The following is a 14,818-nucleotide window of genomic DNA, read 5'->3' as shown; positions in this document are numbered from 1 at the left end:
TTTGCGAGGCACCAGGAAAATATATATTCTATATAAATACAATACAAACTTGCTGGTTAGGAGCAGTGCATTGGCTGTTACCTCCCGCAACAGAGGAAAACTGCCATCCCTTAAATTCTCCTGCCTGAGTTCAACTCATTCAGCCCCTGGTCTTTGAACACTCGAGCTAAGTTAGACCTAGCGAAGGCAATTAAATAGCAAAACTCTTCAGCAGTATAAACAGTAAGAGAACAAGGACAAAAGAAGGGCCAGGCACTCCGGGTGAGGTACAAATGAAGAAGAAAAACCTATTCCTTTAACAGCCCTGCTGTCAAAAAGGGCAAAGCCCAACCCAGGGGCACGGGGGCTTTGCAGATATCCGCACTGGCACAGCCAGCTCCTTAGAGCGAAGCTGCAAGTTGCAGTTCCGAAGGCAGCAGCAGCATGTTGATAAAAGGGAATTTCCACACGAGCTTGGCACCACCGTTAAGAATTTCAACCTTAAAAAAAAAAAAGAAAGAAAGAAAGGAAAAAAAAAAAAAGACGTTGCGATGTCAAACCCTCCGGAAGGATAAAGAATTAAAATAAAACTTCGCACGGCTCAGCCGCAGCACACAAACCCCGTGGGCCCGAGACAAAACCAGGGGAGGGCTGGGGGCTGCCAGGGGGTGTCAGGATGTCAGGACGTGCCTGCTGCTGCGTAGCCGTGGAGCCATGGTCCTGCGGCGCGGTGTCACGTCCCGCCGAGGAGACCCTTGCTCGGGGAGGTGTGAGTGGATTTCCTCAAGTGCATTTTGACAGCTGTGAGGAAGCGGGCGGCAGCAGCAGCTGGAGACATTCCTGGCTGTGTGTCCCCCCCCCCCCCTCCCCTGCTCCCCGGCGGGACCCCCGCCCCCGGCACGGCACAGCTCGGGGGGCTGCAGGAGCGCATGGGGCCGGCGGGGTCTGATGAAACATCTGATGTGCATTACGGCAGGGCAAGGGGAGACACGCTCGCCCCTCCCCAGCCAGCGCGGCACTTCTCATCACCTGCTACGGATTTTCCTACCTCGTCCTGGGGTGTGTGTGTATGTGTGTTGGTGTGTCCCCCACCCCGCTCCAGCTACCGGACAAAAGGCAGCAGTCAGAGCTGCCTGGCGGGGGTTGTAAGGGTGATGCTCTCCCCATGGTGGTGGAGGTCTAAGGGGGTTCTCCCTCTGGGAAAGCAGCGCCCGCCCCTGTTCACCCATCCAGGTCTGCACCCAGGGTACCACTTTCCCCCCTCAAGTGATGTACTTGGCCCAAATCCCCTCGCAGCAAGCAGGGTACAAAATCCCAAGGTGGGTGGAGGGGGGGGGGGGGGGAACCGAGAGAGTGGAGGGTTTCCAAGAAAGTCATTGCAATAGCTGCTTCGGAGAGAGATTTTTTTTTTTTTTCTTTTAAATCAAGTCTTGCCATGAGGCGGCAGTGCCGCAGGACGGCCGGAGCTGGCAGCCGGCTCGGGGCAGCACGGGCACCCCGCTGCTCCTCGCACAAGGCCAGCGGCGACTGGAGCGCCCCGAAGTTGCCTACGGAGGGGATGGGAGGTGGGGGGACCGACCGCTGGCTGCCACCTCCCTCCAAAGCGTAACAAAACCTCGCTTTCTCACCTTTTTTTTTTAAATACTAATTTTTATTTTTTTTTTTTTGCTGTCTCTCCCCCTCCCCAGCGGGTGCCGCTGCCCCCAGCACCCCCATCCCCCGTTGGCGGCGCGGGTGGGGCGGGGGGCGGGCGGCTGCAACCTGCCCGGCGGGGCCGGGCCGGCCCCCGGCAGGGCGGGCGGAGCGGGGCGGCGGCTGCCATTGGCCGCGGCGCGGAGCGACACCTGCTCGGCTCCCTCATGCGAGTGACACCGGGGCTCGGCGGGGATATTTGAGGCTCCCTCCGGCGCCGCCGCCGCCACTCCGCGCTCGCCGCCGCGCCGGGCACATGCTGCGGTTCGCGGGGCCGCGGCGAGCAGCGCGCTGGGCCCGGGTGCGGCACCCCGCGGGGGAGGACGCGGCGGCGGCGGCGGGGGGAAGGCGCGACCATGTGCGCGGAGCTCGGCGGAAAGCTGGTGGCCCCGGCGCTGCTGCTGGCCCTGGTTATGGCCATGCTGCTGGCCAGCGCCCGGGCTGCCGCGGGCACTGAGGCCACGCACCCGCCGGAGGGGCCGCAGGACAGGACCCCGCAGCAGAAGGGGCGCCTGTCCCTGCAGAACACAGGTACGGCGGGGAGGGCACCGGGATGGCCTCTGCGTGTCCCCCTCCCCTCGCTGCCGCTGCTGCTGTTTCTGCTGCTGCAGCCGCGTCGAGGTTATGACCGGCGTTTTATTTCGGTGTCCGACTGTCAGGCGTAAATCATCGCAGGAAATCGGAGCTCGCTCCTAATTACCTTTAAAGCCCGGCTCTGCCAAGCACGTGTTGCCCGTGCACAGCCGCGGCCCCGCGCCCCGCGGAGATGCTGCGAGCCCGGGGAGGAGAAAGTTTCTCGGCGCAGCCTTTGGAAGCGGGTGGAGGGCCGGGGGTAACCGGGAGGGCCGGGGGATGACCGGGGCTCTGCCTCCTCCGGAGGGAGCCGGGCAATGATGCAACGGGCCGGGGGTTTCTCTCTCTCTCTCTCTCTCTCCTCCTCTCCCGCCCCCCGCGCTCCCTCCCCCGGGCATTATCTGCTTAGGAGGAGAGAGCTGGGGCGTGCACTTGGCTGGATCGCTTCCCAGCCGTGCAAAGAGAGAGAGAGCGCGGGATCCAGACGCTTCCCTTCCTCCCCCTCCTTCATCCCCCCCCCCCCTTTCTCCCTTTCCCCCTTTTTTTTTTTTTTTTTTTTTAACACTCTCCGTGCTGCGAGACGTGTTTAAACACACACGAGCAGGAATGCACGAATGCCCATTAGGGACTGCCACATGTGAATCACGGCACTGTGCAGTTCTCAGCACGCTGGAGCCAGGACATGTGATCCGGCAAAAAGGGTTTTGCATCCGGATGCCAACACAAGCACCACGGCCGCGCTCCCGGCCCCGAAAAGCGCCGGGCTCCGCGCTCCGCAGCGCTCCACAAAAGGCTCCAGTGCCCCTCTCCAACCCCCCCGGTGCGGGTGTGTTTGCGCAGCTTCCCCTCTGTGCCTCCGACAATCCCTGGATCCCACCCTGTGCCACCCCCAGATGCACTTCAGGGCAGGTAGAAAGGGAAGAAAAAAGGGGAAAAAAAAAAAAGTGCGGCGGCAGCGATTTGGGTTTTGGATGCTGGCGGCGTGGGGGGGGGTCGTGAGAACTCCGGCGGGCTCCGCATTTCCATGCGCGGCTCCTCTCTCTGCCTTGCAGCGGGTGGAAATTAGACCGAAAGTTGCTGTAAAGACTTGCAAATGGACCGCATGGCAGAGGGGGAGGCTGGGGATGGCTGAAACACGCTGCGGTTCGAGGGGGATTAGGCTGGCTCCCAAGGGCGAACTTTAATTAAAGGTACCACAGGGCACAGAGTACAGGAATTCTTAGCATCCTCAGTTCTGGTCTAAAAGCTGCTCCTGTTTAACTTTATCCCCAGGCTTTTTCAGCAACCACCTTCCCTCTGGCAGTACTACTACATCCAATTTTTTTAAAGGACCAGAAGCTATCGTGTTAAGAATTGCATTTTTGGGTTGGTGGGGTTGGTTTGGGTTTTTTGGGGTTTTTTTTGGTTTTTTTTTTGAAAGTGAGTATTAGACAGCATTTTTTTGCAGTATTACATAACATCTGAAAGGGCAGAATAAACACATATGTAACTACTAGCTCCAGTACATCTATTTTATGTACTACGTATATAAATCTAAATCTGTTCTATTGATTTCTGCATAGCTGAGCACACAGTTGCATTTTTCATACAACTCTTGGTGCAAAGGACTTTACTTAATCAGTGGGAGTTTTGCCATTAACTTGACAGACATCTTGACAGGCAAAATCCAGTGGTCTGTAAAAAATATTGTGCTGAATGGCCAGAAACTTGCTCAAAGTACCAAAAATGAAAAATTTTAGCTGGCTGGCACCTGGACTTCTCGTTTTGGCACTTAAATTTGCTGGGGGAGGGGGTGCTTTGCACGAGCCAGAGAGCAAAAATCATGCCTGTCCTTTGCTACTGAGGAATTCAAGAGCATGAGACAGTTCTCAAGTGAAATAGCTTGACGTAAGCATAGTGGATTTGGCATTCACTTGTTGGATATCACTTTCATAACGTAATACACCCAAGTTTTGGCCTAATTCCTGCAAGAAGCGGGCACGCTGTGGGTACAATTGACCATTGTCACGCATTTTTCTCCCAAACTGATGTTGGTTGCAAAACAACTCTTGTCTCCCCTACCCACCACCAGTTCCTGTGAAGAGCTCTTCAAATTAACTCTAACCAATACTCGTTTTAGCTGAAATCCAGCACTGCCTGGTAAATGCTGGCGATGTGGGATGTGGAGTGTTTGAATGCTTTGAGAACAATTCTTGCGAGATCCGAGGCTTACACGAGATCTGCATGACATTCCTGCACAACGCTGGAAAATTCGATGCCCAGGTAACACGGGGAGATGTCCTACCTGTCTGCTTGCTTCTAACACACACTTGGCATGAAATGCAGCTCCTTAACGCACCTTTGCACAAAAAAATACCCGGAGCCAGTCTAATTTTGCCACGATTCGCTAATTCGCTAGGAATTTTTCTGTTGAGAGGTCCAGAGTCAGGACCTCAGGACAGTAATAAAGCAGCGGTGTGCAACCTGTCCCAGGGGACAGGCTGGCTGCAGCTGCAGTTCCCTGGATCCCTTCCACCTACTGTACCCAGGATAACCCCAGCAGAGCCCTTCATGGAGCCAAACATGGTTTTAAGAAACATTGGATGGCTCAAGCCTCTACACCATGTTTGTTCAAAGCCAGCTCTGAGACGCAGTTTGGGCTCCCAAGTCATTTAGAATTATCTCAGTATTTCCCAACGGGGCAGTTGCTAAAGTTGGCCCTCAAGACTTGCACACAACCAGCCCAGGCAACCTCCTAAAGCTGCTGTACTCAAACAAGCCTCGGGTCCCAGAGCACTGACGTTAAAATACGTTACTTCCATGGTATGTGGTATTAAGTTTGTCTCCTTCATTTTCTCCCCAGACCATTTATGCATCATTGAGACATCCTGTTATTATGTCTTGTAAACCTCCTCTCCCATTTCAGTGTGGAGGGAAGGGAACATTCCGATGGGCCAGCGGCATTTTGGCCTGACCAGGCAGTTTACAGAATAACTTGACTAAAAGCATGGCACTACTAAAAGTGTGGCACCAAGTAGAGCTGTCCTCAGGATCCAGCCTGTCCCATGAGGGGTGGTGGGACCACCCAGCAGGGAGCACTTTTTTTTAGGTGCTTTAGGTTCAAATGCTCAAGGATGTACGAAGGGCCTGGCTACTCATTAAAATGGGAATTGCTGCTTTTGTGGGTATCTGAAAACCTTCAACTTAATTTCCAAGTGGCTTCCAGAAAACTCTCGTTTATTTTTGCACAATATTTCTGTCGGTGAACAGAGTTGACCAAAGGAGTAGGGAAGGAAAGCTGGGAAGGCAGAGAATGGTGCCTGTGGAGGCTGAGAGTAGCCATTGATGCCAGATCCCCAGATACTGCTCATCAAACACAGCCTGTTTCACATCCAGGCTGTCTCCAGTGCACAGCAGAAGATTTAAACCCCTGGAGCTTTATTTAACATGAAGGTGACTTTAGCCTCTGCTATGACATGGCTTTTCACAGCTCCTCTCTCTATCATCCCCAGTTATTTCAAGCTGCATTAAATGACAGGACTAACACTGGCCATTTTCTCTTCTCTGCTCTGAAACCTGAGAATTGATGTCAGCTTGGGTTTATATAAGAATTCTCTTTTTCATCCCTATTTGCCTACTGTGCTGTGTGTTTGTTCCTGAAGGGAAGGGCAAGGGAATGCCTTTGGGATGGGAAACAGAAAGGGATGGAGCAGCTCTTTGATGAGCAAGAAACGTTTCTGGCTTGAAACAATTTGGGGACAACATCTGCTTGCAGGTCCGGGTGAATCTTCTTTGGTGTCAGTGGAGCTGGGCCAGTGCACTCTTGGGATAAAGGGGAGCAAGGATTTGGTCTTGAGGGACCACCTGCATAAAAGAATCTGAGGCTGATGAAGAGGTGGAGGCAGTGCAGGAGGCTTCCATGGGCCCGTTGCCCAAAGCACAGGGAGCTGAGCAGAGCTGTAGCTGCAGGGTCCAATAAAAGAGGAAAGGAAGGGATGGGTTTGATACCCACCAAGCAAGAGTGAAGGAATCACAGTGCTTAAAGAGATGCTGCTAAAGCAGATTTCCTCCACCTTATTTTTTAGTTTCTTGGTGTGATTTTCTTGATTCACTTAGAATTTCTTGCAACAGATATGAAGACACTAGGATTATGATGATGATGATTATTAGTGCTGATTTGAGTCCCTCTCTGAGGAAGAAAATACTGATAGCTGGGGAATATGGCAGGTGCATATAGATCATGCATGCATGTCTCTGAGTTCGTAAACTAATCTTAAAATGAAGAAAAAGAAACAAACCTGTGGTTACTGAATGGGTTATCTGCTTGTGGTCCTGAGGAGCTCAGCCATGGCAGGATGCCCTCTCCTTTGTGTGAACCTGTTGTTCTGCCACCCTGGAAGCAAATTAATCCAGTAACTCCAGCACTGAATTTCTTCAAGGCGCTTACTTTTACTCTTTCCCTCCTTGGGCATTCAGCTGTTGGGGCAAAGGAAACCTCAAAGCAGCAGTGAGGAATCCCTGAGTGTTTCAGGTCCACTGGGATAGCAAAGCTGGGTAACTTGGCAGGGTCTTTTAGGGCAGAGAAACAGAGAAGAAGGGGAAAGCCATTAAGTGATATCCTTAGCACTGTAATAACCCCTGACATTGTCCTGCAGAGAAGCAGCTGGCTGGGCATAAATCAGCTGCTGTGCTTAATGGACAAAAATACAGACCTACTCCATTTCTTTCCTTCTCAGGGAAAATCCTTCATTAAAGACGCTCTGAAGTGTAAGGCTCATGCCTTGAGGCATAAATTCAGCTGCATCAGCCGTAAGTGCCCTGCCATTAAAGAGATGGTGTTCCAGTTACAGCGGGAGTGCTACCTGAAGCATGACCTCTGCTCTGCTGCCAAGGAGAACGTCCAGGTCATTGTGGAGATGATTCACTTCAAAGACCTGCTGCAGCATGAGTAAGTGCCTCCGTGCTGGTGCAGTCAGAGCGTGGGAGCTCCTTCCAGGAGTGCCAGTGGGCTGTGCATCTGCCCAAGAGCTGTTTCACCTCCTTCTGGCCTTAAGCACCTCTTGTTTTCCCATGTACAGCACCCGGGTAAAGCTTTTCTTTGCAGGGCCCCTTGAAGTTTGTGTACCAGGGCTGAGATGTGACTGTGGAAGGAGGTGAAATGAGTTGGATCTGCCAGTCCCCTTGGTGCTCTGGCAAATACAACATCAGTGTCTGCCATTTCCAGAGGCATCTCACAATGGTTTTGGTGTGTTTTTTTTTGTTTTCTGAGCTCAAAGGCATCGTTTTGACCCCAGTATTCTGTTAGAGGTGACAACTAGAGAAGGGGGAAGAAGGTTTATGCAAAGTTGTCAGCAAGATGATAATTTCTTCTTTAAATACATACTTTGAAATGTCTTGTAGTTAATTGTCCCTGAAAGAGCTGCAGTCTCCCAGGTAATCTCCCATTCATCTTACTCTTTATTAATTTCAGATGCTTTTTAATGAAACATAAGGTTGTACAAAATGAAGGCACAAGTCAGATTTTTTGAGGGCTTCATTCCTCTGACTAGGAGCACAGCTGTCCTCCAAGGAATGGCAGGCACAAATCCTACTTGGAATTGATCAAAGCTGCTACATGACAGCAACAAACCAAGCACAAGCTGTTTGTACTGACTCTTTGTGCACAAATGCAAAAATCAGAGCCTGTTTTTCTTGCAGGTGAACGTCTCACTCCTGAAACAAGAAGGCTGAGCCACAGCCTGGCATCAGGCTTAAGCTTAGAGCATCTTCCTACCACGCCTCTGTGCCTTAATATTAGCACAGAAACTCCAAATCCCAGCAGTCATGACAGACAAATTTTTTTACAGAATCACTTCTTTGGGAATTTTAGCCTTGCATTTTATTTTCCTCACTACCCAAAGGAGCTGTGCTCTGATTCCCTTCATGCTGAAAACCACCCCCCAGTAATATTTCAGCTGCAGTTGCACAGAGAGGCTTCAATGCCAACTTACTCCCATAAATCCTGTGCTGTGGTTTGTTCAAGCTGGCCATGGTGGCCTGAAAGCAAGGCCCTTTTCCCTGGACATTCCTGAGGCTGGGATCAAAGGCATGGCTGGGGGCAGAGCTGCTGTGCCCAGGGCCATGGGCAGCATCCTGCTGGCCGAGAGAGAAGGGCAGCAGGGCTCCATCCTGCCCAGCAGCACTCTCTGGGCACTGCCTGGGCTGTGTCAGCAGCTATAAATTGGGTACTTGGCACCAATTAACACCCCCCATCATTTGGGGATGAAAAGAACCGTGCGAGCCAAAAGCCTGTCCAAGGAGGAGTGAGTTATCCTTATTTTTATGAACAGGCTCAAGCAGGAATGCTCAGAGGCAGCTGCTTATTTCTGGGGAGCTGAACTGGGGGGTTGTTGGTTGGAGAAGAGAGGGTCATTCAGCTGAACACCTATAATTTGCATGAGCTCGTTTAGCGCTTCCTACACTCCAGCATCTCCCGGAGTGGGAGCTCGGCTCTCCTATGCGGGACTCCCCAAATAGAACCAGCCAGCCTCCTCCCCTCCCCTAAATTTAGAGGCCATCTCTGAAGCTCTTGAACTAAGGAACTTGTTCGAGATCAATAGGCAAGTGTGGCAGAGCTGGAAATAAAATCACGTCTGCTGACTTGCAGCCTTGTGCTCAGTTCAGGTACTCTGGTCAGGCCGGCTGAAATGCAGAAAGTAAAACAGGCAAGGAGAAATGGGCCAGTATTAATCCACAGGGCTCTGGCAGGCTCTGAATACCTGAAATATTTGGCAGCTGAGCCACTTTTTAGTCATACCAGCGACGTTTTTTCTGACAAAGATTTCTGCAAAGGTTATGCCCAATTTCAAGAACTCATTTCTTGGGAGGCAGGGAGGTTTATATCCTTTTGCTGGATACACTTTGTATGCAACGTGCTCAAGCTCTCTCTTATCTCCTACTTCACATTTAAAACAGAAAAACCTAAGAGCAGAGAAGCAAGTGGCAGCTCTCAGGCTCGTTCCCTGTGCTGTTCTGACTGTTCTCTCCCGATGAGTGTTCGGAACGCGGTCGGGCAGCGAAGCCTCCTCCTGAGTCAGCTGTGGGGGTCAGGCTGATTTGCTATGGTGGAAGTGGTGACAGGCCTTGGCACATTGGTCCCTGCTGCATTCCAAAGAATTTTTTTTTTTTTTTTTCCGAGCAGTAGGAACAATCCAACCATGGGAAATATTTTGAGATAGGGGAATAGGTGGCTCTCCAAGATTAGCAATTCCAAATGAGTTTAAGCAGTTGGGTAAAGTCAGACACTGATCCTAATCTGTTGCTTTTCCTCATCTCTTCCGTCTTGAAGTTAATGAGAAGAGATTTAGTCTTGTCCACAGCCACAGAGGTGAGGGATGGGGTGCCCAAAAGGTGCACCCCCACCACCCACCCCTGCTGACCCTGGGCAGCTTTCCACTTGTGCTGTGGATGGTTCCTGCCCTGGAAGATTTCTAAGCACGTCCTTCTGGGCCTGCAAGCAGCAGCTGAGCAGTTGTGTCAATAGACAACATCAATATTGACCCACAAAACTTGTGACCACAACTATTTTAAAATTGCTGCACTCGCTGACCTGTGGCTGAGAAGCCCAAGTGCCTGTGCTCGAGCTGCTGGTGCCTTGGGGACACTCGGGGGTAGGTGGGGAGCACAGAGGGGACTGAGCCAGGGCATGTTTTGAGGCCTTGTTTGCCTGGGAAAAAGGTGGATACTGAAAGCTCGGTAAGGAAATGAAGAAACAGAACTTGGTGTGGGAAGAAAAAGTGCCACCAAAGTGGATTTCACTTGTCTGAGCTCTGTTCAGGCAGATCCTGGGTCCAGATAGGATCTTGCCTGTGATGGAGATCAACACCCAGTGCTCCAGAGATGATGAGGAAAGCCAGAGAATCTCTAGCTGAGTATTTGTTGCTTTCACAGAGGTGAGAAAATGCCTCCCTCTTGCAGCCTGGGGGCTGGTGAATGCTCTGTACCTGCCATTCATCCAAAGCAGAGCCTGTTTGGTGAAGCTGGTGGCTCTGGACAGGAGCAAGTGCCCTTTGCCTTGTGTCCTGAGTAATAAACGTGGGAGGGTATGGAAAGAGATGGAGGCAGGAGGTGTGAGATAGTTCTTGCACTTGCCAAGCAAGACCTCATCTGTTCTCTGGTGAACATTCCAGTTCTCCCAGAGTATCTCCAGGGGGAGAGCAAGCAAGACCAACCCAGAGAGGCTTTGACAGGATTCCACTGTGCATTTCCTACAGCGGAATGACTGATTAGAATATGGGATTTTCCATAATTAACGTGGGCAGAATTGCTGCTGAGTCAGGGGTTGCCACCACTGGATTTGCTGTGCCCAGGGAGGGTGAGGCAGATTCCTCACTGATTTCCCTGGGATGGTTTTTGACTTTTCCTCTCACTGCTCCCTTTCCCTCCAGGCCTTACGTTGACCTAGTGAACATCCTGCTGACCTGTGGCGAGGAGGTGAAGAAGGCAATAACCAGGAGTGTCCAGGCCCAGTGTGAACAGAACTGGGGAAGCCTCTGCTCCATCCTGAGCTTCTGCACCTCGGCCGTGCACGGGGACGCCGAGAAGAAGGTGGGGGAAGGCAGCAGGGCCAGTGCTGGCCGTGGGGACATGGTGGCCCACGCCGACCCCGAGCACAGGGAGAGCTCACGAGCAGCCAAGGGAGAGAGAGGTACCAAGGGCCACTCCAACACCCGGGCCAAAGCTGGGGGCCACAGTCCCAAAGGGGCCCACGGGATCCTGGACCGGGCAGAAGAACTGTCCGACTTCTCCGACGTCAGGAGGTGAAAAAAGGCACCAGCTCTTCCCCTTCCTTCCCCCCCCCCCCAAAAAAAAAAACAAAAACCTCCTCCCCTGAGTTCCATCCTCCCGTCTATGGACATTCCAAAGCATTTCCCATTCAGAGGTCAAGCACAGGGCATTGCAAGATATCTATGGACCTCGGCATCAGTGTGTATATAGTAGCAAAGGGAGAGCAGTGGCAATGGGTTATCGATCCAGCAAACGCGGCGCTCGGGTGGCAAAATGTCTCCAGATAAATTCTTTCCCCTTTTATTTTATTTTATTTTATTTTTTTTTTGGACAAAACGGACATCATCTGAAATTTAGGATCTTGTTTGGGTTGGGTTTGGGGTTTGGTTTGGGGTTTTTTTGTTGTTTGTTTTTTTCTTTGTTTTTTTTTTATTTTGGGGTTTTGTTGTTTTTTTATTTTTATGTTTTTTCCCTTTGGTCTCCTTGGCAGGGGAGAAGGTTCCAAGCGGGCTCTGCCAGGCTGCATGTGGCTGCTTGTGGCTTAGCACCTCCAAAGGTTTAGGGCACAGCCTTAACAGCAGATGGCTGAATTCCAGGGGGATTTGGTTTCTGCCTGTGGCTGGGAACGCCAGAGCTCAGGGCCCTCTATGTGAAGCTCTCTAATGAAGAAGTAGCTGCCCCGTGTCTGGCACAGGAACCGTGTGGTCTGGAGCTCCACCACTTTCTCTGAATTAACTTCTGAGCCATTGTTCCCACCTGGTGACGCTGCCTGGTTTTAAGTGCCCCCTGTTAGTTTCTAACAACTGCATAACTTGACACTTGCTGATCACAGAACCATGCCCAGTCACTTCAAAGGCAAGTAATCAGCTTCCAGACAAGGCAATGTGACTGTTAAGACTTGCACAGGGTGGAGGACCCCCAAAAGTATTCTCATGGGCCTCTGAAAACCCTGTGCATATTCTCTGCTTCCATCTGCCCCCTCAGTGATACAGGTCTTCCACCCTTACAGCCCAAGCCTAAAGGGGCAGGTGTGGGCTCAGACAGCAAAGGACCCTATAAATCCCCATATATTTAGTTCTTACTAGGGCTGCATTGAAGGCCCATCAGAAGCCTGCCTCTCCTTAGCAGTATGGTGTGGTTTGCTGGGATGTGGAGCCCCACTCTAACCTGCCTATAGCTTGGTTTATCCAAATGCCAAAGACAAGGAGAGGGGATTGACTTGGGTTTTTTAATTCTGGTGCAGGTAACGACGACCAATCTCCACAGAACGAGTTAGTAAAGGTGAAGAGTGTCAAGAGCTTATTGTCTTTAAGCAGTTTCAAGTGTGAATGAGGTGTTTGGCCATATCTCTCCTACCCCCTATGCAATTGTTATTCTCAGGTTGCAGCTCTGCAATCCTATATATTCCCAGATATTGTACTGGAAGTGGAGGCTGCAGCACCCACAGGGACAGGAGGGTGAGCTCTCAGCTTCCTCTAGAGAGAAAAGGGAGTTTTTCTTAGAAAGTGGGAATCACACCGGGGATTGGAGCCTTCTCATTTAGAAAGTTGGGGAGGAAAGCTGTGGGGGCAGGAAGGCAGTTCAGCAGAGACAGAACGTACCCAGTGAACCAATGTACGTCTTGCTGCATGGTGGGAAGGAGCTGCATAAACAGGAGAGGAGGGTGTTGGAATTTGGCTACAATTTCCAACTCAGATTTCAGTTCCTGCTAAGTGAGCACGGCTCCTAATAGCTACATTCAGGGTTTAATGCAGGGATCCACCCGCAGAACTTGGAGGCACTGCTTTAAATAGACACCACGTAGGAGGCAGGAGGGGACAGCTGAGTTGAAAAGGTGTCTCTGTGATCACCAGGTCTTTGCTTGGAGACGTGGCCTTGATCCTGCCCGATTTTAGCAAAGTTCTGTGATGAAATTCTCATTTGGTTTCAGTGGGAAGAGCTGGGATCAGGCCAGGTGCTGCAGCAGCAAAGACCGTGGTGATGGGGCAAGTGAGGGTGGCATCTGCCCCATGGGGCTGGTGACAACTCAGCCACCCCTGGGGCACCCAGGCTGCTCCAAGAGCAGCTTGGTTTGCTCCTCAATCTCTTGGCCACCTCCTCTGCTCCAAAAACCTGCTGGTGGTACCCTAAGAAGGTTTCTGGTGTGTGCCTCCGTGGGTTCCCTGCAAGTGTCCTCTCCCCCTCGGTGGCACAGAACCACCACGAAGAACAAGCTCAAACCAAAAAGACAATCCAAGCATTTTAGCACAAAAAAAAAAAAAAGCAATTAAAAAAAAAAAAAAAAAAGCAAACACAAACCAGAAACAACAGCTTGCTACCAATGTTCTTGCATTGAACTAAAATAAGATCCCTCTGTCATTAGAGGTCTTGATTTATCAATGGGAACCAAACAGAGATCTGCATCTTTGAATGTCTCAGTCAACATATCACCTCAGCATGCATACAGTTTTATTTGTATTCATTGGTTCTGTGGGGAAAATTGTGTATTCCCCTTGTTTAGTCAATGAAAATTGGGGAGGGGGTGGGAGGGGTTTTTGTATAAGGCATCATTTTTTTTTTTCCTCTGTGTGTGAAGATTTTATGTGTTCATCTACTGATTCCACATATGCTATTATTGTAAATATTTAACATTTCTATTTATTATAGTGTCCCCATTTAAAAAAAGAACACTGCTGGCTATGATAATTTAAACGTATGTCATGACCTGTGTTGTATATATTCATGCCACTAGTATGGTTTTTTTATGTTTAAAGCTGCGTAAATATAGTTTTATACAGTTCCATAATGTTATTGACAGCATAAATCATTTATTTATTGTTAAACCTTTCTTTCATATCTAACAGATAGGGTGCGTTTTACCTGAGATTATTTTATTGTGACATCTACATAGCCTTAATTCTTTATATAAAAAAAAAGGAGAAAAAAAAAAAAGTCCATTTAGATACTGTATGATGCTTTAATTAACATTCCTTATGAACTTGCTGTTCATGAAGGAGGTTTAGCTTAAGAGCCAAGGTATGAATGTTTCCTTTATGCTTTGCATCTGGAATGAGCCTTGTTCTGGAATGAAAATACTGCGAGAGAAGCAAAACGCCTACAGGAAAAAAGATAGCAGTAAACCCTGGAAAATGCTGTCCTAACTTACAGTGCTGAACTAAAAGGAGAAATGAAATAAAATAAATAAATAAATAAAAGACAAACTGTCCTTAATTCCAAATCTCTGGGAGAAAAACATACTAGTTTTATCTCGTGTAGAGTTTGCAGCCAAATAAGCTTGTAAATAAAGAAAATGCATATGACTTTAGACAAAGCTCTGTACCTTTCACACACTATTATTTTCCTTAAACACTAATAAATGTTTTGAATAAGCCTGTGGCTGGGTTTTGTTTGGAATTTCGGCTGCTCTGAGATAAGGGGGTAGGAAAAGCCCTCTGAAGCTGAGCCAGCAGCTGCAGCCAAGGGGGACAGAGGTGTTCGGGCTGCTCGTCCCCCGCGGCCAGGCAGTGGCAGAGGGACAGTGGGGACAGAGCCAACCCCTCCTCCAGAGCAGGGCACACACCTCATCCCTCGTGTGTCACTGCCCAGGAGAGGGAGACCTCGCTGGCTGCTGCTCTGGGAGCTGCGTTTGAGGCAGGAGGGGAGATGCAGAATCAACTCGAGGGTGAAAAAAACGGAGCAGAAAGAAGCTCCTGCACTTCTCAAGCTCAGCCAAAGCCCCTTCAGGTTTCCCCATGGGCTGGGATCTTGTCAGAGCCACCTCATGGCTTTAAATCAGCAGGTTCGGGTTAGGGAAGGAGCCAAGGGGGGCTTCTCCTCATTGCCTTGATGA

At 50.3% G+C, this 14,818-nt stretch overlaps 1 protein-coding gene across 1 annotated transcript; it reads left to right on the top strand.

The window, feature by feature from the left end:
• The first annotated feature begins 1,955 nt into the window (after nucleotides 1–1,955).
• On the top strand, nucleotides 1,956–14,357 carry STC2 (stanniocalcin 2). Its single transcript, XM_014876056.2, has 4 exons — nucleotides 1,956–2,202; nucleotides 4,364–4,506; nucleotides 6,960–7,171; nucleotides 10,650–14,357. The coding sequence occupies exons 1-4, from the start codon at nucleotides 2,028–2,030 to the stop codon at nucleotides 11,023–11,025; spliced, it is 906 nt and encodes a 301-aa protein (XP_014731542.1). The 5' UTR covers nucleotides 1,956–2,027; the 3' UTR covers nucleotides 11,026–14,357.
• Nucleotides 14,358–14,818: the final 461 nt, after the last annotated feature.

This window comes from Sturnus vulgaris, chromosome 15, assembly GCF_052056855.1.
Source record: "Sturnus vulgaris isolate bStuVul1 chromosome 15, bStuVul1.hap1, whole genome shotgun sequence".
Classification (NCBI taxonomy): domain Eukaryota; kingdom Metazoa; phylum Chordata; class Aves; order Passeriformes; family Sturnidae; genus Sturnus; species Sturnus vulgaris.
This window is presented reverse-complemented; position numbering and strand designations above follow the sequence as displayed.

What these genes read in the sequence shown, in the direction of transcription:
- STC2 (XM_014876056.2), top strand. Translation starts at nt 2,028, where the DNA reads ATGTGCGCGGAGCTCGGCGGAAAGCTGGTGGCCCCGGCGCTGCTGCTG. An exon ending in CCTGTCCCTGCAGAACACAG is followed by an intron (nt 2,203 to 4,363) that starts GTACGGCGGGGA and finishes TACTCGTTTTAG; the next exon opens with CTGAAATCCAGCACTGCCTG. An exon ending in CTGGAAAATTCGATGCCCAG is followed by an intron (nt 4,507 to 6,959) that starts GTAACACGGGGA and finishes TTTCCTTCTCAG; the next exon opens with GGAAAATCCTTCATTAAAGA.